General features: G+C 40.5%; 1 protein-coding gene across 3 annotated transcripts in view; it reads right to left on the reverse strand.

Moving 5' to 3' along the window:
- LOC121175959 (voltage-dependent calcium channel subunit alpha-2/delta-1-like) overlaps window positions 1-22348 on the reverse strand; it is a 73322-nt gene that overhangs the window by 16025 nt on the left and 34949 nt on the right. The window contains exons 7-26 of one of the 3 annotated variants that reach the window (XM_041029852.1): window positions 15938-16069; window positions 14935-15004; window positions 14225-14275; window positions 12333-12432; window positions 8713-8871; window positions 8105-8209; window positions 7931-8009; window positions 7702-7751; window positions 7433-7522; window positions 6691-6753; window positions 5957-6034; window positions 5784-5858; window positions 4977-5048; window positions 4780-4851; window positions 4617-4678; window positions 4208-4284; window positions 2761-2769; window positions 1139-1147; window positions 473-533; window positions 249-355 (exon numbers count right to left, since the gene is read on the reverse strand). In XM_041029852.1, coding sequence (XP_040885786.1) covers window positions 249-355; window positions 473-533; window positions 1139-1147; window positions 2761-2769; window positions 4208-4284; window positions 4617-4678; window positions 4780-4851; window positions 4977-5048; window positions 5784-5858; window positions 5957-6034; window positions 6691-6753; window positions 7433-7522; window positions 7702-7751; window positions 7931-8009; window positions 8105-8209; window positions 8713-8871; window positions 12333-12432; window positions 14225-14275; window positions 14935-15004; window positions 15938-16069 — 1521 coding nt within the window. The remainder of the gene's footprint in view (window positions 1-248; window positions 356-472; window positions 534-1138; window positions 1148-2760; window positions 2770-4207; window positions 4285-4616; window positions 4679-4779; window positions 4852-4976; window positions 5049-5783; window positions 5859-5956; window positions 6035-6690; window positions 6754-7432; window positions 7523-7701; window positions 7752-7930; window positions 8010-8104; window positions 8210-8712; window positions 8872-12332; window positions 12433-14224; window positions 14276-14934; window positions 15005-15937; window positions 16070-22348) is intronic. The other 2 variants (XM_041029853.1, XM_041029854.1) reach the window with 2 other exon arrangements.

Consider the following 22348-nt stretch of genomic DNA (forward strand, 5'->3'; position numbering starts at 1 on the left):
TGCCGAGCCAGATGGCTGAGATTCATTCACATATACATACTATAGCAAATAATGTAAAGCTCTGCAGCTCTTTGAGATGTAAATAGGAGTCTGTGGTGAGAATGAGGTCCGAGTGTGCTGCAGAGTACAGTAAGATCCAGTATAAAGGCTTTGATTCTCAAGGAAAATGTCATAGTTGATGGCACCAGGAGTACGTAAGATGGAAAGAGATGTTTCAGAGAACATGTCTTACAAGTTTTGATACTCACACATGGGGTTGTTTGGAGTCTTTCTGTCAATGTAATCGTTGAACTCCATGAGGAACTCAGTGTTGTTTTGGTTCTTGTCAGGTGGCTTTAAGTCCTTACAGTACTCCCTGTGGGAAACAAACTTTATAGTGAGCTAATGCAAGAAGAAATGAAGGGAACCACAAAAAACAACTTTTTCAAATTATTCTGAAAATTTAATCCAAATAAACTACACGCCATCTTACCTCGGTGCAATAAATGTATAGCCATATTCATCAAACTTGTCTGCAAGCAGGCTTTCAGAAACTGGTGAAAGGTACAAAGTATTATGAGTTCCCTCTCACACATGTCAGTATTAAAGAGTTTAATATTAGGCTGAAAGAATCACTGTATAAAGATGAGACTGTGCTCCACCGGGCAGAGTGCAACACCAGCTGAATATTTAACAGAGCACCAACAAAAGAGAATTTTTACAGGGACCAAAAACTGAAATGAGATTTCATCTCTAGGCAGAAAAATATTAGCACCATAGCACCACATATTTAACATCGCAACATTGCTCCTTTTAAAAATAAAAAAAAAACTAACAAAAAAAGAACTTAGTTCCTAGTTTTAGATAGTGAATTAAAATGCAAGGTTGCTTTGTAAAGCAAGGGGTTGGTAAAATAAGAAACTTAAAAACCAAATGCTACATTTAGCATGTAACTAAAAATGGACTAACTGAAGCTAAAGCTGTGGACAGTTTCACACTGCACAGAAATGTAACGATAAAGAATACGGACTTTATCGTTGCACAAATCAGGTATAAATAAGAAGGATCAGAATAGACTTGGCCAGACATGCTGGGTAAAGGACCGACAAGGCTCAAGAACAGGAGGAGGGAGATGAAAGTAAAGGAAAAAAATACTTGCCATTTTTCCCTGGAGTGGAAAAAAATCCCAGCAGAGAGAGCGCACAAGAGAATCAGCCCCCAGGGAAGTTAAAGACAAGAGGGAAAAGAAAGGGGGAAAAAAGACAGGGTAAAACCACAGGGGTCAAAGGTGACACAATATTTTATTCACAGAGCGAGTCCTGAATAGAAATATTGCATTCCAAACAAAAGGTTTTAGGCCTTTGGATGTAAATGGAGACAGTGCTGATGGAGAACACAAAGAGAGGCTTAAAATGTGGTCAGAAGTGTCATTTTGATGTGTTTTTACCATTAATATTAGCATTCTTTTGGTGATACAGTAAATCTCTGGACTTACTGCACTTCAGTGATGTATTTGCATTGCAATACTGCACATCAGAATGAAGTGAGGAATATTAACCACAGCTTATAACCTTAACGTTCCTTTGACATTCTCCAAAGCACACTGTGTCGACAGTTGATTATACAGTACAGCAAAATTTCTCATGACGACATGGGCTACTCCTTGTCCTCTTTGGTGGTCATGATTGGGAAATAATTGCACCCATGTGGTTTTCCTTTGATATTCAGTCACCACTTACTAATCCAACATAGTATCTAGTAATGATGGATAGCAGGGAGATTTGGGGAGTGACGACTGCATATATTTCCTATAGTCTCGCACTCCTTTTTACATGGATGATGACATTCCTGCTAACTCTGTGAGTATTTTGTCAACAACTGAGTCAGTAAAATATCTAAGACATGCAGCTACAATCCATCCAAAATGAGAATGGGTTTCAGCATGAATCAATCTCACAAATACAAACATGCAAGACATGAACTTGCAATGTTTTAACAAACACATAAACAAAAATGGGAACAGGGACATTGTATGTTTTCAAATTGAAATTTATATTAAGTCTCTGAAAAATTATAAAACAGACAGAAGTCAGGTGTCAGTTTCAGATAAACCACAGAGCTTAACAATGTTCTGTGAGGACTTTTGATTCAACGCCCACAAACAAGATGGAAATGATGACAAAGCACACGGGAGGACAACCAGAGGAGATGAAGGTTAGTATCTTAAGAGGGATCCTGTCTTTCATTAGGAGTTATTTAACAAGCTTGTAAAACTCAACGTGAGTCAAAAAAGAGAAAACTAAAGAAAATAAAGAAAAGGATCGACTCATGTTTTGGGTGCAGACTCACAGCTTTCTCCTTTATGGCTTCACCTTTAAATAATGCAAACATCCTGTCCTCTGTTCTTCCTGCTACAGTGGGTTAGTGCCAAAACCACATCTGAGGACCACTGGAACAGGTGGGGGTTAAACACATACGTGCGCACACAGACATACACACACCGTCTGCGACGCGCTGTGTGGGCACGCTTTGCATGCGAAGAGCTGCTTCTGAGAGCAGACGCCTGCTTGATTCAGTGTAACAGAATTGTCATTATTTATCAGAAGCCACTAAAGGAAGAAAAACAGATAATGAAAACAAAATGCTTCTGTGCTCACGAGGTTGTAACGCCACATTTAATGAACCAAGGCAGAAGTGAAGTTACATCCAAAGTCTGCTGGTAGTGTGAGAGTAAGAAGACGACACGGGTTAAGAGGTAAAGCACAGGAGGAATATACTTGCCCAAAAATGCTGCTCCAACACACCAGGAATGGTCAAGAGTTGAGGAGGGCAGGAGAACATGAGGAGGGAGAAGGAAAAACAGATAAGGAGAGGAGACAGGGAATTGGAAAAGAGAGCAGGAAAGGAAAGGCTTATTTCAACTTTAAGTTGAAGTAAGCAACCAGTGGAAGATACAAAGGGTGTTTTAGGTAATTTAGGGTGAGATGAGTGCGTGTGTGACTATTAATGATGTATGGACAAAAAAATGTTCATACAGTCACATTGTGGGAACTTAGCTGCCATTTGGGGACAAAATGATTTTAGTTTAAAGTTATTTGTTTATGGTTATGATTAGAGTAAATTTCCATACACTGAAATGTCAATTTGATTTTTCAGGTTAGTGTGTACATGTTTATAAAACCTTCATACTAAAAGGAGCACACTAATGGCTTCACATGTTTTAACCAGACAACTACAGTTTACATTTTACTGCTTGCTGAAACTTGCTTGAGATTCATGATACATTTTATTACCTTCAGTCTTTTATTCAGGAATTTAGTTATTTACTCCTGCAAAGGTGTGTTCAAGGTTGACATTTTAATGTTTACAACCAAACTTTAAAAGAAAGCAGTGATATGACGTGCTTCAAAAAGTGGTTGGCATTAATGTAAAGTGTATGTAATACATGGAAAACTGTAACTGTGCATTCACAAAATCCACAAATGTCCTTTAAAGCCCACTTTTGGGTACTGAATGCAAGCAAGCAGACAGAGGGACAGACTCTAGCCAGGGATGGCTCCATCTCTACTGCAGTGAAAACACACACAGAGACACACACACACACACACTATAAAACTGTCCTTTGAGTAACACTATGAGTCAATGACATCTTTTACAAGTGGGAACAGACAGGGCTCAAAAGAGACATGAGACGACAGCACTACGCATATGGAGCCTCTGATCAAATGTATGCCGTTCAGTGGGCATGAGCGTGAACACACATAGATACCCACTACACACGCTCAAACACACACAGGAGACACACACACACACACACAGAGTGAGGCACTTAGCCTTAAATGAATTGATGAGTACTGTATGTGTGAAAGGGGACACTGGAGCCACTCGTCCCGCTGTCTGGCGACAAAAACTTTGAACAGCACCACAACTGAGGGTGCGTGTTACCATAGTGACACAAGAGGCGAGGGCATGCAGGGGTGGTGTAGATGTATATGGGCGTGTGTGCATTTGTGTGTGGGGTGCTGTAAATGATGGATAGGAACCATAAGCGTTGGCACAAGCATTTCTCAGCCTTAAATGGAGAGCAGTCACTGGACAACATCACCAGTCATTTTCCACCCAGCGCTATTTGTCTACTGACCACTGACTGTAAGTGGACGGGAAATGTTACTGAGTGGAAAAACTAAGAATGGTACAAGATACGGAACTGATTTAGGGTGGAACTTACATTTTGCCTGGGTGATTGTGTCACCAATTGTAGCCTGGATGTAATGCATACTGTACTCAGGAAGGACCAGGGCCAGGCTGAGAGAGGAGACACACACACACACACACAGAAGTCTCATTGCAAAACATCCTAACAGTCCTTGCACTGAACTTTTCATACATTATACAGTATCATTTTAAGTTTCTGTTCTGCAATTATATATTAGCCATTTTTCTGAATTTTTGCAAGAATTTTTTTTGTTGAACAAAGTACACATTTCTTTGTCTGAGACAATCTTGCTCAACCAACCAATTCACATGCAGAAACGTAATAAAAACATAGCAGTGTGCCAGCGCAAGGCGTCTGGAGTTAAAAGTACCAATGCAATGGAATATCACTTCATGACCCACATTCAAAATGTGATATTTACCTGTAATCTGTCCCCTTTACTGGTGCAAAGGTATACGTCCTCTGACCTCGATCCATATAGAGCTTTGAAGGCAACAGTTTGGCCAGTAAACATTAATTGTTAATCTCAAAACAGATGTACTTATAACTGGTATGCACTACATAACCATGCAAAATATAATCACCTCATCTTGGGATTTCACCAATGTAGATATTGTGTAATGTCCTGTTTTCCCGTCAATCATATTTTTTCGAATCTGTTGACCAATTTCATAAAAGAAAAAATGTATAATCAATCATGCTATACAGACAAATTACAGTGCTTTTGAATCTGTCGTGAGCTCATTGACTCCAAAAAGTTGGAATAATCTATTTCCCAAACCTCCTCTTTGATCTTGTTCTCTATCTCTGCATCCAGGAAGTCCAGTGTTACAGGTTCATGAAACTTGGCAGTCTACATGGAAATGTAAGCAATTAGTTAGTATTTCATGCTATAATTTATCATTTGTAGGTATCGAGTACAAAGGGGGCAAAATGAGTAATAAACATCAGTTACTGATCTTCTGTTTCCAAAAACAGACTGACATTTTGTAGCCTTGAAGAGGGAATAAATTATGGACTAAATTGTTTGTTAACTCTGACTTTTGAATGTTGTAATCATCTGTGACCAATGTGTGCATGCGTAATTTACAAGAAGAGCGCATATTTAAAAGGTCAATGGGAAACATATTGCTATGTTTCAACAAACGTCATCCTGGAGCCACATGATTGAGCTGTTTGTGATACTAAAAAAAAACAAACAAAAAAAATCAGGAACTGAAATGTCAGCCAAATGATACAAACATAGCCAGGGTAGTAATTCAGGTGAATGTTGTATCTGCTGCAGAGATGTTATGGCAGGCCAAACACCAACGAGCAACTTCGTGCTAAAATGTCATTTTTTATATACTCAACAACAAGTATACTGAATCTTTCTGCAGGGGAGCATTTTGTAAGATGTAACAGTGGGTGGCTAAAACTCCCATAGGCTGCAAAGGATGACAGTTTTATCAATATTACTGTTCACCAAATGGGTTTTAACAAAATGGAGCAACATTAATTATGAAAAAAGATTACTAAATGACAGAACAGTCCCCAGAAAAAGAAGGTGTCTGGTTATTCTAAACCACAGTTGAGGGATCTGGCCTACCAGTGGCTGGAGGTTAGGGTGAAGCAGAACATATCCGTTGGGGTCAATGGCAAAGTAGTAACCATTTGGTCCGAACTACACGAGAAAGGAGGAGGAGATATCTGTTAACCCAGGTACAAAATATAACATCTGCAGTATTTGAATGGGTTCATTTATGTAGTGTGTGCTCTTACAGTAAACCGAGGTGTGAGTCTCTTGATGTCTTCCAGGGAGACATCAATAGCCATGACCCCCAAGATGAGCTGTGACTTCTGAGAGAAAACCAAAGAAAAAAGAAACAAAGAAGGAGTCACTGTAGGCCCCACGTATGAGTCCTGTTGTTCTTTCTGGATGAGTCAATTCCCTCTGTGCATTCTGAATGATTTCAAGGAAATGGGAGCGCAACAGAAATCTGGTCAGTCTCATTCCCAAAAGCTTTACAGGCCGCTATGACTCACTGACGAAGCATTTCCAGTCTTGTTTTCAGTCATAGTGGAGGTAAACCCCAAACCCTTCAAGGTAGATATGTAAACTCATCTTGAAGCACTTAGCTACTGGATCATTTGAACTGCAGGTTTGATCTCATTTTGATTTCTGCTTTATGACATCTTAGATTCTCTTCCTGTGGAGGCACGTGGGAGAGCTTTGAGGGACCTCAGCGTCAACAGAGGATATAAGAAGGAGCCACAAGAAAGCAGAGGATAAAAGTAAAGGATGAGACGATAATTGAGAGTACTCCTGTTGTATGTTTATTTTTTGGTCTGGTAAACATTATAGCTTGTCACGAAACTGCAGATTTAAATTCGCTCATGGAGTCAAAGTGTAAGAGAACGGTAAATCAACTGTAAAGATGGATGCGAAAGAAAACAATGAGGGAATGAATCAAGAAAGAATGTGGGAATAAGATTATAGAATAAAAAAATACTACCTTTGAGCCTGTTTTGGTCTTGTTGAAGACAGGCAGAGTTCCAGTGATCACCAGGCCAAGTTCCTGGAAGACCAAACATCCAACATATTGAATATACATTAAGTATTTAAGCAATTCAATCATGTTGTATTATCTAATTTTGTGTGATTCACCTGATTAATAATGCAATTAAAAATAAACATCAATAAAAATCTGTAAAACACTGACACCATGCATGTGCTGTGAGCATCACTGGGCCATTGGACAATCAGCAGCTACAGCTTAGAAATAAAATGTTTCCTTTAACAAAAGGCAGAGACATTTCTGATGCCGACGAGGTCAGTACAGTCACAAAAGTTGACAGCGTCTTATCTATATCTAAACTGACGACAATATCCAAACCCTTTGGCTCAGTTTGCCAGACTGCTTTCTTATCTACACTGTCGCCTAAAAGTAAATCTTGACAGAGGCTTAAGTGCCACAAAAAAAATGACTTTATGCAGCATTTTTTAAATCAACTTAATCTGTTCTTTCACAAACACCCGTGGAACAGAGTTGAACTTGAGTTTACCAGGATGGCAAACAGCAAATGTTTGGCATAACTGAATAAGACTGAAATTCTTCACGTGATAGAAAACATACTTCTTGTAATTCTACATGCGACTTAGTGTTACTTCTCTTTCGCCCCGCATGTACTTTCTCTTTTCAGTTAAACTTCTGTGAAATCATGTAAAGTGCATCTGTTGTAATGCATACAACATACCAGGGCATCCAGGTAGACGTTGGTCCACTGAACCGCAATGTTCTTCTTGTTATACCTAACCATAGGCCTGCCCAAAACATCCAGGTACTCCTGGAATTAAAAAAAAGAAATAGAGTTCAGTTTTATTTTGCAACCTGCGCATCATCCATTCAACCACAAGAGGGCATGATACACATCTGGTAAAATAAGCCACAGAGAAAGTTTATATGAAGGTCAAGTAACAGGGGTATGTAGTTTAAATGAGTGTGTCCTTCTGAGTGCATGTTTACCTGAGTGTTGAGCCTAATGGCACCTATAGATGGGATCTCATAGTAATAGCCTGAGACAGAAAAATAAGTTTATTTAAACATTCACTGTGAAAACATAAAGTCCATTTGTAGGAGATGATGAGTGAGACCTGATTACAACATGTTTAGCAGGAAATCACATTCATATTTATGCAACATTCTAATATAGCCTGAAAGCTAACAATATGCTATTTGGACACAACTTACTTACCTTTATTAGCACAAGCCATCCATTGAATTGGGGCCTTGTCATAGTTGTGTTGACCTACTGAAAATGTGAAGATGCGCACCTGAGAGGGGAAGAACATGCAAAGAAAACTGAATGTTATGAAAAGCAAAAACTTTTGTATTCTTCTTCGTGGACATTGTCTGTTTACTGTCCTACCGCTTGCTTTGGGTTGTATTTTTTAAAGATCTCCTCTGCCCTGTCCTCTCCTCCATCAGTGAAGAGCATGATAATCTTGTTACAGTTAGCCCTTGACACATTCACCTGCAGTATACAGAGGCAAAAAAAGAATCTGTTGAATCTGAAGAAGTGGCTGCAAAAAGAATTCAAGGCTAACGTGCAGAAGGCAAGGGAAACATAAGCTCTTGTACTGAACCAAAAAAAAGCTGCAATGTCCAAAACAACCAGTAGAGGTCGACACATACTCACTCTTCAAGAGAACGCCACTGGGACTGAGTTGTCAGTGTATCCAGTGTTCCATCATTATTTTCCCAATTGAGTGAAAATGATAAATTAAATGAACATAAATTCCATCAGACTGTTAAGTAGATTTTCAGATAAGACGTAATTTCATCAAGTCTCTGGGTTGGTCTACAAATTTCAGGGGACACTGTGGGATAAAATAATTAAATACAACAGATGGACAGCGACGTCCTCTACCATACCTACCCCTTTCCACAAACCGCACACACTCCTACGCCCTTATGTTAGTGAAACACAGACATCACAGAAATAATCCACCACGCTTGCCCACACTGACATTTTACCTGCGCGAGCTGCTCGAAGGCCAGCTCGAAGCCGCCTTTGTAGTTGGTGATACCCTTAGCGGTGATTTTCTGTACACCCTCTTTTAGGATCCTTTTGTTGCGGACGTTGGCCTGCACAAGGTTCTGGAAGCATGATGCATTACTGGCATCTTCATTGAACTGGAGGGAAGAGGGAAGGAGGGATGATGGGAAGTGGTGGGAAGGCATTTGCACATATTTTCTGTTAAATATGTGGCCTGTTTTCCCTTCGTTGCAGAGCCATGCAGTGTCCCTTAAAAATGTATGATGTACTTTAAGTAAGATATTTTAAGAACAATCTTAAAATGTCAGTAACTAAATTTGCTTTGACAACACTTTAACTTCTTTTCCTTGCTGGTGTAAAGATTTGTCATGTGTGAAATGAAATCAGTTTTAATTAAATCTGCACAGACCGAAGGGATCTATAGGAGCAGAAGGAAGGATTGGCAGAAGAGCAGGTAGGGACGTGAAAACAGTGGCATAAGGAGGTAAAGAAAGCACAAAAATCTTGATTATGGTGGGATTATGTCATTGAGATGGACATTACGATGAAAACCTAAACTGCATTTACACAGCTATACATGTAAAATGTCTTTAGATTAATACTGGTGCATAGTTAATGTGGGGGAACAGATGGAACCCAATCAATTAATGCACACACAGACACAGACACAAACACACGCACACACACACACACACACACACACACACACACACACACACACACACACACACACACACACACACACACAAATATAAATTCACACACACACAGAGCATCTATGGAGGACTGGGACCAGCTCATTAATACCTAACATCTGTTTTGGCCTTGACTGTACCCCTCCAATCATGATCATGCTCAAAACACACACACACGCGAGAGGTGCACACTTATTTGAGATCACTCTTATTTATCCAAAAGTCTGTTAGGGAGCTGTTGAAGCAATAGTGAGTGTGCAATGGTCATAAAGCCATTGCTAAATTTGTGTGAGGAAGAAATGTTTCAAAGATCACTGCAATATATGCCAAGCACAGAGTAAAGAGATCAGACTGGTGAATAGTGCCTGAAGAATAAAATGTATGTTGTGAGATTCATACAAAAACTAGGATCTCCAATCAAAAGACAAATTCTAACGTAACTTTTTCCCAAGGGCTATCTATCTCTATCCGCTTGGGTTTATTTTTTCAGACCGCCATCCAGGAAGTATGCTGCAGCTTACAATGTCTGTTTCCAACTATTCAACATGTTGGCGGAAGTTTCAGGGCAAATACTGCCAAGACATTCGTCCTCTAAACAGAAGCACGCCTACACGCTCACTAATATAAACCACAGTAAGCGAAGAAGAACTTCATCTAACTTATAATACACATCTTAAAATATCACAGACACAGTAACAAAACCTCAGCAGAACAGCATACTGTATGTGGGCATTTACTGTGTGTGTGTGTTTGTGTATATATATATTTCAGAAAGCTTCCTAGAAATCTGAAAAGGAAATGATGTGACCCATGAAATAAAGCATTACATTTTTAAGACTGGTCACTTTAATTACACAATTTTATTATGAAAGGCAGTAACAGATTGTACCTTCAAAAATCTTCAAAATGCTACTGGAAGGCCTACAAACAGAGCTGGATGCCATCAATATACTTATTACACTGCCGCCTGATTTCATTAACTTCAAAAGCTCTTTCACTTAGCTGATTTGAAAGCTCCAAACAAAAACATAAACCAGTGATTTATTAAGGGAATTGAAAGAAAATGTAATTAATGGTTCATTTGGAAAGCAACCTGAAAAAGTCATTTATATTCCCTCCCATTAGGAGAGAGTGGAAGTCCATCACGTCCAAACACTTGATGTATCCCGTGCCAAAGCACGGCAGAGACAAAGAATGGAACAAGAAGGCTGAAAAACAAGAAAGCGCCTTAAAGCCATAGTTTGGGAAGCATCTGCTTTCTCGGTGAGAGTTAGATCAGAAGATCGATACTGCTGTCATATCTTTGTGTTAAATATGAAGCTACAGCCGGGAGATGATTAGCTGAGCTTAGCCCAAAGACTGGAGACAGGGGGAAGGAGCTAGCCTGGCTCTTTCCAAACAAATCCTCTTACTATACCTGCACCTCTAAAGCACAATAATTAACATGTAATAATAAACTGATTCAAACTAAAAAAAAAAAATGCAAAAATGACAGACTGTGGTTTAACAGGGGGTTTATGAGGGATTTGATTCTTCACACAGCCCTTCATTTATGGACAGTGGATGTGTGACATGTCCTGCTCAGCTGTGTCTGCCTCCTGACAGCATGTCATTGTTTACAGAGATCGCCCAGTTGACTTGTCCTTGTAACATCTATGGAGCCTCATAATTCGATCAGGTGGATGCGGAGCCATTGTGTTTTGTTTAATTGTATTTATGAGAGAAAATGACAAATGTGATTAACTAAGAGGTTGAAAGACTCAAATGACATTTTAGCAGCAAGAGTCACCTCTTGCTCATTACTTTCAATGTGCCTTTGTCCAGTCAGATGAAAACAGAGGAGAACCTTCTCCTGTAAACAAGGAAATGGACAATTTAGTAGAGATTAATTCCCCTCACTTTGCTTTCACCAGAGAATACATAATTGTATTAAAGCGTTGCAGGAGGGTTTTTTTTTTTTTTTTTTTTTTTTTTTACCTAATAACATTAGCTAACTTAAGCTATGCTCACTAAATGACAGACAGCAGAGTTTGATGGTTGCTTAGCAACAGCATAAAGAGAAGGATTCCAGCACTGTCTCTAATGGCTCAAAATCAAGTTAGAGTGGTGCTCACCGTATTTCAGTTCTAATCACATTCAGTGTGATTGCCTCCAATACGTCTCTGCGACTACTCACAAATTCCTCCAATAGTGGCAAATAACCAGTGTAACCATTTAAAACTGTTATTTTTCTTTCCATGATTAATATCACTAGGAAGCATCCACAGCCCTGCCTCATCTGACAGGGCTGTGGAGATTTAAATGATGATGGATGAATATTTCCTCGATTCCCATGTTAGTAAATCCTTTGATGCCTGAGACTTCTGCAGAATTTCAATTGGGCTAACTGGGTCTTTTCCATTACATGCCACTGGCTCAGTGTGGGTCATAAAACAGCACAGATTCATTTGTCAAACTTATCTTGTGGCATTCCAGGGTTTTCCCAGGCTGTGTCATGAGTTCGCTCTATTGGGCACACATACTTGCATTCAGCTCTGATGCTCTTGAGATATTTCTCTCATACATACCCCTACATAAACACACATATACTGTACACGCACACACATACCCACGCACACACGAGCACAAAAGCATGCATGCATCTTTGCCCATATGAAGTCGCAATAAAGATCCATCCATGTGTGATACATCAAGTCACTCAAAAGGTCACTGCAATGATTAAACCAATGAATAAAAAGGCAGAAAACAGCAAACAGGAACACAATAACATTCAGCTATGTGTGCACCTGGAAGGTCAATGCAAACACAAAATCACTGGAATTTCCTCAAAAGTAAATACTGATATACGCTACATTTATTTCTGTTGGTGCTGAAAATAAAGAATCAGCTGTGTGAATACTCACATAGATCACGTTCACGTAGTCATCGTCAGAGAGGGTCTCTAGCATCTTGCTAACGGACGTTCGGATGAGTTTTAGGGTGAGACCTGAAACACTGCCACTCCTGCAGTTTGGGGAAAAAAAAGGGATTGTCTGTGATTTACAACATGAATCATGATCAGAGAATCATCAGCATGTAGGAATGTGTCTCATTTCAACTGAACCGTATGCAACAATGGCACACAGCTCTTTATCTGCACTCTGTACTCACCCAAGAATAGATGGGTGATTTAACCAAAAGCTTTTTAGGGACAAAAATCTGTCAATTGGTCCTTTGATATATTGTGTAAAGAACAACTGGACCTTTTGCCTGACCAGTGCGCTGATCAGGTCACTCGAAAACCAAACTTCATAGCATTGTAGCTTGTTGGTGAGAGCTTAATATGAACCACTGCCATCTTTACACCCTTCTGCCTGGAGGGAAAAAACTAATCGTGAGCCATAAGCAGACATATCAGACCTCATGACTACAACCTTCTTCCATTAATAAGCTGGCTAGATGTAGTATTATCCATCACATTAACAAAAAGGCAATCAGCAGCAATCTTCATTAATGGCATCAGTGCTAACCATCACCATGTCTCAGCTAATGACTTGCATACAAACTGAATCTCTGCATAAAATGAATGACAACATCCCAGCGTTCAGCATGGTTAGGACTAGACTCATTGAATAATATTTTATATTGTACTTCTATTGCTGTAGCAAGATGGGTACCCTGTCCAGATGGAGCTGTAAATATATCACTTGACTGGCTCCTGCAGGTAAAAGAACAGAAAAGGAGTTCCAAGCATGATGGTGGCAGATTTTAATGTCCGTAAAAGCCTTATCAATCCTCTGTGTGCCAATTACCAGTGCTGTGTTAAGAGCTGCAAGTGGAAACATTTAGTTTCTCATTTATCATATTGCATTGTCATTTAGCCCCGGTGCTGTGCCATGAGTGTCATTTATAATGAAACTCCACCCGAGTGGAAATTATCAGACAAATCCCTTTGACGCTGGAAAAAATGCTATACCACACGATCGCATGTTCTTGCATGCGGCAGGCATTTGTTGTACTGTACTTCCACTGAAATACAATTGTAGTTAATAATATTCTATATTATTCTTACAACAAATCACATGAAATGGCCAAAAACAGCAATGTGTTGGTGTTTGCTATTTCAGGCTATGGGCACACAGGAAGTATGTGCTAGTACAATCATTTCATTGCTGGTTTTGCTTTTTTCATTGGGACAGCATAGAGAATAATAAACATAAAGAATATTTCTAGGCATGTGCTTTAAGTTTGTACCCCATAACTACCCTATACCACTTAAAAGAACAATTTAATGCTACTTATAAAGAAGTAAACAATGCATTTATTATATGAACATAAATTGTTGTTAAGTTTGCAGTTCTATATATCCTAAATTTGACAGGGGTTTCAACTGCTTGACTTTGGTAAATATGGAAATATGGCTCTCTCAGCCTTTCAGTGGATAACGTGAAACCAAAACATCCAAAATATATGTTTTTTAAAAACCAGCTGAAGTTCTCTAATCAGATCAAAGACTGAACAGCTGCTGTGACACACTTCGCTCCAGGATCCTCTCAGAACATCTTAGCTCGTCTAAACCTAAAGTTTTCAGGCATTAAGCCGCAGGAAGAAATAGCTGGACTGTAAATGATGAGGTTGCCAGATACACTGATTGCTTTTTGTTTGTCAGTGTCACAGGAGCACCGAGGCAGCTGTGAGCACAGAGCAGCAGCGCCCAGCGGGTGAGGCCACTCAGAAAGTTAGCATCAGGGCCATCTGGCGCGCAAAAGAAAATAAAATCTGACTGTAATGGATGAATCATGAGGTTGTCACTCACGCATCCACCAGGATCAGCATGTCCTTGGGTGATGCCGCCCCCTGAATGTACCTGGTGAGTAATAACAGACATACACACACAGGTCATGGATATTGACCACATAAAGAGATTTACATGTGAACAAGAGTATCAAACAAACATAGAAACATTATTACAACAAACACAATATTCTAATGCACAAATGCTTTTAAAAGCTAAATTCTGCACAACACAAAGACTTAGCACATATAATAGTTCATTTAATAAACAAACGGCGTGTCTGTGTTCAGAGTTTGAGTACACAGTAAGCAAGGGGCTTTTGAGACTAATGAAATTTAATTACATGGTTAAAAGAGTATTGGTGGCTTCCAGCTGGAGTTTAATCATTTTTGGAGACTAATGAAGCTTTTGTATTGGTACCCTTTGATCTGCAGCGGCTTAATCATCATAGTGCTCTGATGTGTTTGTCTGGCTTTGGTCAAAGACCTGGATTTGATTGTTTTAAACTGTGTGTGTGTGTGTGGGTGTGTGTGTGTGTACAGATGGTCCTATGTGTAATCAGTTCATGCAACAAGCAAATATAGTTTTTGCAAATGAATGTTTAATATGGCAATTACACAGGTAGACTGAATGAGCCGTGTGTGTCCCTGACAAACACTAAAATAATGACTGACAATGAGATGATTAGAGAAACAGAAACTGTACATCCCATAACGAGTGTCTGTACTCACCACGGTCGCCTGCGCACATCATAGAGGTCGATATTATTGGCTGAATTGCTCAAGTCGATCCAAGGGGACGCTGGGATTTGGCAGAAGGAAATACGGGGAAAAGAAAATATGTTTACTTCACAGTAAGGTGGGATTGGAGGCACTAACATATGTTTGTCAGCGTAGCCCCGGCACAAACTCGCAACACGCTCACATGTTCACCCTGAATGACAGGCACACACAGAGGGTAAGAGACAGACAGGGCCGGTAAAGAAGTAACAGATTTTTCGTCAGTCCAAAAGCCCACATTATTTTATTTGAAACTGTCAATCAGATTTATTTACTTATTAATCAAAGGTGCCGGCATTGCGTTCCAGATTGTTTCGGCCCACTTTAATCACCCGCTGAAACTATTTCTTGGCAACCAGCAGTTGGAAGCAGACACTTCTTGGAGTCTTGTCGTCACTGTGAAGTTGCCAGGGAACCAGCAAAGACTTTTGAGAAAGCCAAGCTAGCTGTTACTGCTCTCAGTCTTTAAGTTAAGCTATTTGCCTCCTGGTGCTACCTCGATACTCAGTGTACAGCAATGAACGGTAGATAGTAAGCATACAGTATTCCCCAAAATGGTGAACTGTTCCTTTAATGTAATGTTTGAGGTATGGAGGACAATGTAAACATGATCTCTCGTGACTTGAAACTCTTGCGATGATGAAGACAATGCAAATCATCTGCAACTTAAACATCATGGGAGATACAACAGTCATGACCAGTGTTCCAATAAATGTTTCCATAGCATGATTCATGACTGTCTGGCTTCTTTCTCAGCCCAAAGTCACAAGAAAGACTTATGACAAAGTCAGCCAACAGCGACACAGCGTTCAGAAGCACAAGTCTGCTTGTGTTTGCATGCATGTGTCTGCAACATGATGAAACAGCCCTTTGGTGGCAAGTTCTGTTTCGATCACTGACCACAGAAAGGTCAACAGGGTGATGGAGAAACCCCATTTGCTGCTGGGCTGCTCACCTGGGTAATATCGCGCCAGTCCTGTGGCAGAACCAAACACCTGCCAGAGGAGTGAGGGATCTTCCTCTTTGTTTTTCCGGAAAACATCCTCCAAGGCTTCTGTCCAGTTTAATTCGTTCAAAATGATGGTAGCTGGAACACACACACACACATACAAGAAGATTAAATGAGTCATATTTGTACAGAAGTACGAAATCATAAAAATCACACAAGCACAAAATGTCAAGGCTTTTCAAAAACCATTTACCCTGAAAAAGCAATTCTGAAGAAGGAGAAACCATGCTTGAAAATCTAACACACACGTGCACACACACAGACAAACACAGACACACACACAGATTTGCCAGTATTAGGCTACTGACATTGATGGCTGAGAGGAAGCCTCCTCACAGATATCGAAACTGACGTCAGTCTGCTTTGATGAGATATTTCCATTTCTGTTAGTGTTTTGCTCTCAAATCATACACTCAAAACACACACCAAAATCCACTGCAGTGGAAAGTGAGCAAAAGAGAAGAGAAAATGCACAGTGGAGAGAGCGAGGTAAAAACAGAGTGATTCAATTTGATATTTCTGGAATAAGACAAAATCATCTTCTGAGTACGCAGGGGACAGACATACAGTAAACGTTTTGTTTACCTGTTTGTCTGCAGGAGCTCTTACTGGCTTAATGCTCCAACAATCTAGTTTGATCTGAAAAGGCAGCGCTCTGCCTGGAAGAGTGGGCTGCATGTCAAACTGATGCTGTGCATGACTCACGCCGCTATCTGTGTGTTTGTGTGTGTTTTAGTGAAAGCACCTAGATTAAAGAAACGTGGAGAAAAAAAAACAGTCAAACATCAGGGTAAGACAAGGGACATCCAGGAAATATGGGATGTGCTGATGCAGAGTCATATGTGACAGATAATGAAAAAATAAAGACATACAGCCATATTGTATAAAACTTTTAAAATTTATAAAAAAAAACTGTCCTTTCTGAGAAACTTGCAACAGCAGAGTTAAAGTGTTAAAAACCAGTTTCTCTTTTCTAAGGTCAGTACTAGCCTGTCTGGATAAGAGTGTCACTAAGAAAAACACAGTGTACTCTTTTAACAAAGTAAACAAGCAATGTGCAGCCATAAAACCTGGAAAAATATAGCTTTTTCTGCTTGACCCGCCCACTTCCCCTTCGTTTCCTCCGCTCGCTGTGCTGTAGCTCTCACGCTCCCTTTGACTCCTCACTCCCTCCACTCCTCGCAACCTCCTCCTTTACCAAAGCTCTATGTCCATGCTTTGTAGGATAAAGAGAGAGTTTAGGGCAGACTTTCAATGGCTCCCCGTGGTATTGTAGAGCAAAGCGTGTCCCAATGATAAGTGGTGACAATTTGTTCAGGCCTGATCTCTCTGTTCCCCGAGGATGGCCCTTAATGGATTAGTCCTGCTGGTTTCCGTGACATCAGTAACAAGAAGTCTCAGGGTAACAAGACCTCATACAGGAAGCATTGGTATTTTTCACCCCACACAGCTCATACTGAACAGTGAACTAACAAGGAAAAAGCACATTCAGTATTTCATTTGCCCAGCAGCCGCCACTGCAGGAAGTCAATGTAGTGACCAGCACATTAGGTGATTTGTGTGTGTGTGTGTAGACATGATGAGGGAGAGAGACAAAATAAATGACTGAGAGTGTGTGTACTTGCTCACTGTCTTTTTATGTGTTGCCTTTGTGTAAAATTGACAAGCCCATTACAGTCTCCCACAGGAATTTAGATGCAGACACACACCACACACATACACACACACGCGCTCCCAAATGGGCAGGTCGGACACCGCTGATTAGTAACAATATCAAAGGCGTGGCAAAGTAGTGTCCTCTAATATCAGCCAAATGCTGGAACAAATCACAGTTTCAGTGTAAACAGATCAGTCTCTGTGGAGATGTGTGTGTTGCTGTCTCGAGGTCACCATGATGAGAGGAAGAAAAAGTGTCACCACATCAATGCATGCCCTGGTCAGCTCTATTTGTCAGGCGTGGCACAACGTCCTGAGGGATCTTGGGGGGTAGGGCGTATATTACCATTTGCTACTGGTCAACAGTACGAGTTTGTGTGACAAAATTCACAGAAGCTGAACTTGGCTTGAAAAATTTGTGCAGACTTTGCCTGCAGTAGTGACCACCGAATTTAAAAGGTGGTGTGACCTGGCATTAACCCTATAAATCACAAGTATACTGTATGTTTGGTTGTGGGTCTTTTATCAACAGGTCAGGTCTTCAATCAAAATTGATTCTATGATAATTGTGGGTAAAAGACTGGGTCCAGTATTAAGCTTTATTTGCCTGGTCTTGCAAACTTCTGTCTCTGTATGAACTTACCGATTTGAGGACTAAATTACTCTGTATTTGCTCAAGAACAATAAGAAATTATAGAATAGTAAGGAAATAATAATAAATAAAAATATGAAATGACATAATGAAAAAAGAACGAGTTAAGAATTAAGAAAATAATTAAGAAAATTAATGAATTAAGAAAAGATGCCCTAAAAACAGACATGGCAGCCGCATAAATCACACCATTCAAATATCACATGGTTAAAAAGACTTGGGAGATAAAATAAAAATAAAAACCAAAATGAAAGATTCATGGGATGAGAAGGCATGGAAACTGAATATGGAAGAGAAGATACTAAATATTCCCTGCGAGGCGTGTAGATGCTTTCAAAAACAAATCAAACAGGATTCTGGCAGTGACTGATGAGGGTGACAGCGGTGGGTGGAGGTGAGGAAGGGGAGGGAAAGCTGCACGGTGCCATGCCAAGTGATGCCCTGTGGTGTTCCCTGTCATCAGCTGGCTGGTGGCTGAAACTGCCTGTGCATTTGAAAGTAATTACATGATGGGGGCTGGAGTGGTGAGAACCTGCAATCATTGCATCAGATGGGGCCCTCCACTCGATGATACTTCGCCACTCACTACTGATTGTGACATGAGCATTTCGTAGGTAGCAGTGACATCCACTTTAGCTTGTAACACACCTTAAGATCCTCAATCCTTAAGATCTTTCCTCTTTGTCTTGACACACTGGCAACCAGTATTTAGGGCACCACATACCAGCGGCGCATGATGCGCATCAAAACAGTTGTTCTTATTGTTCACCACGAAGCCCCACAAGACACATCACTCTATTTCCCAGCATCAGTACTTGTTAGCTCTCCAGAAACACAGCAGTCGAATCGCAAACACACTCAAGATCATCACATCTCAGTTGCTCTACCCTGATTACTTTATCTGTCTGAACGGCACTTCTGGCTATGAGTGTGCTACGGGTGTCAAATGACATAAAGGTATGTCAAGCAAGCTGTATCCTGCACTTGAGAGATGCATCGCCAGGCAACCCCTTTAGTATGTTAACATTCTGGATTTCAGACCTGGGATGGACTCAGTACATGTTTTTACCATAATGCTTTACACATAAGAACATAATCAGTCCATTCATGATATGATCCATGCCTTTACAAACAAATGAGGGGACCAAAGAGTTAAAAATGATAGACAGGTAGGCAATCATTAAGTGATACCACTGGAGTAAAGGCTGAGTATATTTATAACAAGCATGTGTGAAAACCACCAAAGATGACATGAAGATGTACAGACGCTTCACACACTCATAACAGCTGTGGGATAAAGGGATATGGAGACCAGCACACACACATTCTTGGCTCCTACATTCCTTTCTGTAGCATGATAAAGGTGTTGCAGTGATTTTTTTTTGCTCCACTGCTTTGAGATCAAGAGCAATTACTGTCACTTGTTTTGACTGAATGTTGAGCATTTTTAAGCCTCATATGGATCACAGGGATCATAAGTTTCCACTAAGTGATATTAGTCACCATTAGTGAGAAAGAATTAATCACTACAGTGTGTGACATTGCAGAAATCCTTTATTATTCTCTAAGAACTTCTATGGATAGACAAAATAGGATTACAAGAAAGAAACTTTCTCTGAGAACTTTCTGGCATAGAGGGGAATCCAAATGTGAATCACAATCAGCTGATTAGAACATCCTGGGAAGGCATCCAACTTGTCACAAGGACACAGGTCGAGGATGTAATGACAGCGAGAGGGGGAGAGAAGAGGGAAGGAAGGAAGGATGAGAAGAGAGAGAGAGACATGGAAATGAAGATACCTCAGAGTTTGGCAGCCAGCATTGTAAATGAAATAGGACGTGTGTCAAGTGGCACAAGAGTGCAAAAAGAAAAAAAAAATCAATTTGTACGCTGTGAGCTTTGCCACAGGGGCCGTGACTTCAACACAAACACACTGACACACACAGTGTCACAGTATCTCAGCACGTCACAGTGTGTGCGTGTCTTGGGCTGACAGGTGCCACACAGCGTTGATGCAAACGGGCATCAGACGAGCCTCGGATATGCTGCCAAGGCCGCGATGCTCTCCTCTCATCTCCTCTTATCGCATCCACGCCAATCTGCCTAATGAGCGAGAAGACACGCATACGCAGCCATGAGATCCATATACAGTACAGTAGGTGCATACGATGTGACACACACACACACACACATACCGACTCTCACTGCCCAAGTGTTTCTTCCTCTCGCTCTTTCTCCATGAAACACATTTTCACACACACACAAACAAACTCTGATTCATCTCCACTGAGCATGCATACACACACATAAACACGATAATGAATCCTGGTCTGACCACCCACACTGAATCAGCAGGGAGAATAGATTCCAATCAGCAGGACTAATGCGGGGGAGAAGGACAGTAGCACATTTGTCTCCATACACCCCGCTATTAATATGCTTAATAAAGTGGAGCATGAGGGATGAGGGGAGGGGAGGGGAGGGGAGGATGGAAGGATGGAGGTCGGAATGAAGAGGTGTAGAGATGTAGAGGAAGGGAAGCAAAGGAGGTGGGGTAAAAGGAGCTAAAAATACAAAGTAAGGAGAAGCGGAAGGAATGATAAGGTGTAGGGGCTGCGGAGAAAGTCTGCAGTTAAAGAAGAAGAGGTGGATAACATCTTTTCATCAGTAGCAGTAAAAGCCACAAGGACGCCAGTCTTGTCAAGACAAAGTCCCCTAATCAAGTTACCAGTCCTCCCTCCGCACAACAAGATTGAACACCAGGGCGTGTCTAAGTGTGTGTGTGTGTCTCCTCCTACACACACGCATACACACACACTCACTCACACACACTCCAGTACACATTGCCATGGCAACGCTGACAGTGCTGGCCAGCCGGAGTGGCATCAATGTGGCAGCCCGTCCTTGGAGACAGACAGAGAGAGGGAGAAAGAGAGAGTGGGGACCAGCACCAGCCCAGCTTCACTACTGTGCTAACTGGAGCTCCACCCAGACCCCACCCTCCACCCCCTGCCTGAGAGCTGGAAGAGATCAAACAGATACAGCTACAGTAGAGAACAGTAAAGATATGGATAATTAAATGGTCGTTCATTACAATTACAAAAAAAAAAAAAATATATATATACCTTTTATAAGCAAACTAAAATTATCACAACCAAAATAATAGGCAATGAGTAATTAAAAAATAAGTAATTAAAAAGTGTAGTTTTTTTTTTTTGGTAACAAAGATAATTTAAGTCTTCTACTGGACCTAGATGATTAATTTAGCTTAGCTATGCATAAATACTGGAGGCATGGGGAAACAAAGCTAGGTTTTCCATAATGTTCACACCCCAAACTGAACAAATTTCACTGTATGGTTTGACATCTGGGGACCACATATAAAACATATTTTGTAAAAATCCAGCTGAGTTCTGCATTTTGAAGAAAGAAAGAAAGAAAGAAAGAAAGAAAGAAAGAAAGAAAGAAAGAAAGAAAGAAAGAAAAAAAGACCGAAGCTAAATATGGTTAGAGAGCAAAAGACAGACTGATGAATCACACCAGGAACAAGCCCCCCTCCTCCGACACCCAAACCCACCCCCCTGCCCTTGCATCATTATAACAGCTGAGTGTAAAAATAACTGAGTGCATTTGGCCATTTGGCCAAACTTATGTGGAGTGACTCACTGTATAAGGGCATTAAAGTCACGTGACTGAGTCCACTGCATGTAGCAAACCCACTGTGACGGCCATTAGTGAAATTGATATTGAATGCTCAATCAGTGCTAAGGAGGTTATTAGCTTGTGCTGTATGGCTGGGTATGAAAAAAATGATTCTACTGTTTTGATGTGTACTAAATCTGTGTGTGGATGTAGCATGTGGAGTTACGTCATTTTAGTTAGTAGGTGTTTTAGTTAGGTCTCACATTAAACTATTTGAATGATGCATTTTACAAATACTTGCTTTCCTATGTCATGTCTAATTTAATATTCACTCTTTTGTTTCATCGCAAGTTCCCTTCTTGTTGTCTCCGCTTTCTGAAGCCAGCCAGTCAGTGTCCTCTTATTG

This window comes from Toxotes jaculatrix, chromosome 22 (genome assembly GCF_017976425.1).
Source record: "Toxotes jaculatrix isolate fToxJac2 chromosome 22, fToxJac2.pri, whole genome shotgun sequence".
Taxonomy (NCBI): domain Eukaryota; kingdom Metazoa; phylum Chordata; class Actinopteri; family Toxotidae; genus Toxotes; species Toxotes jaculatrix.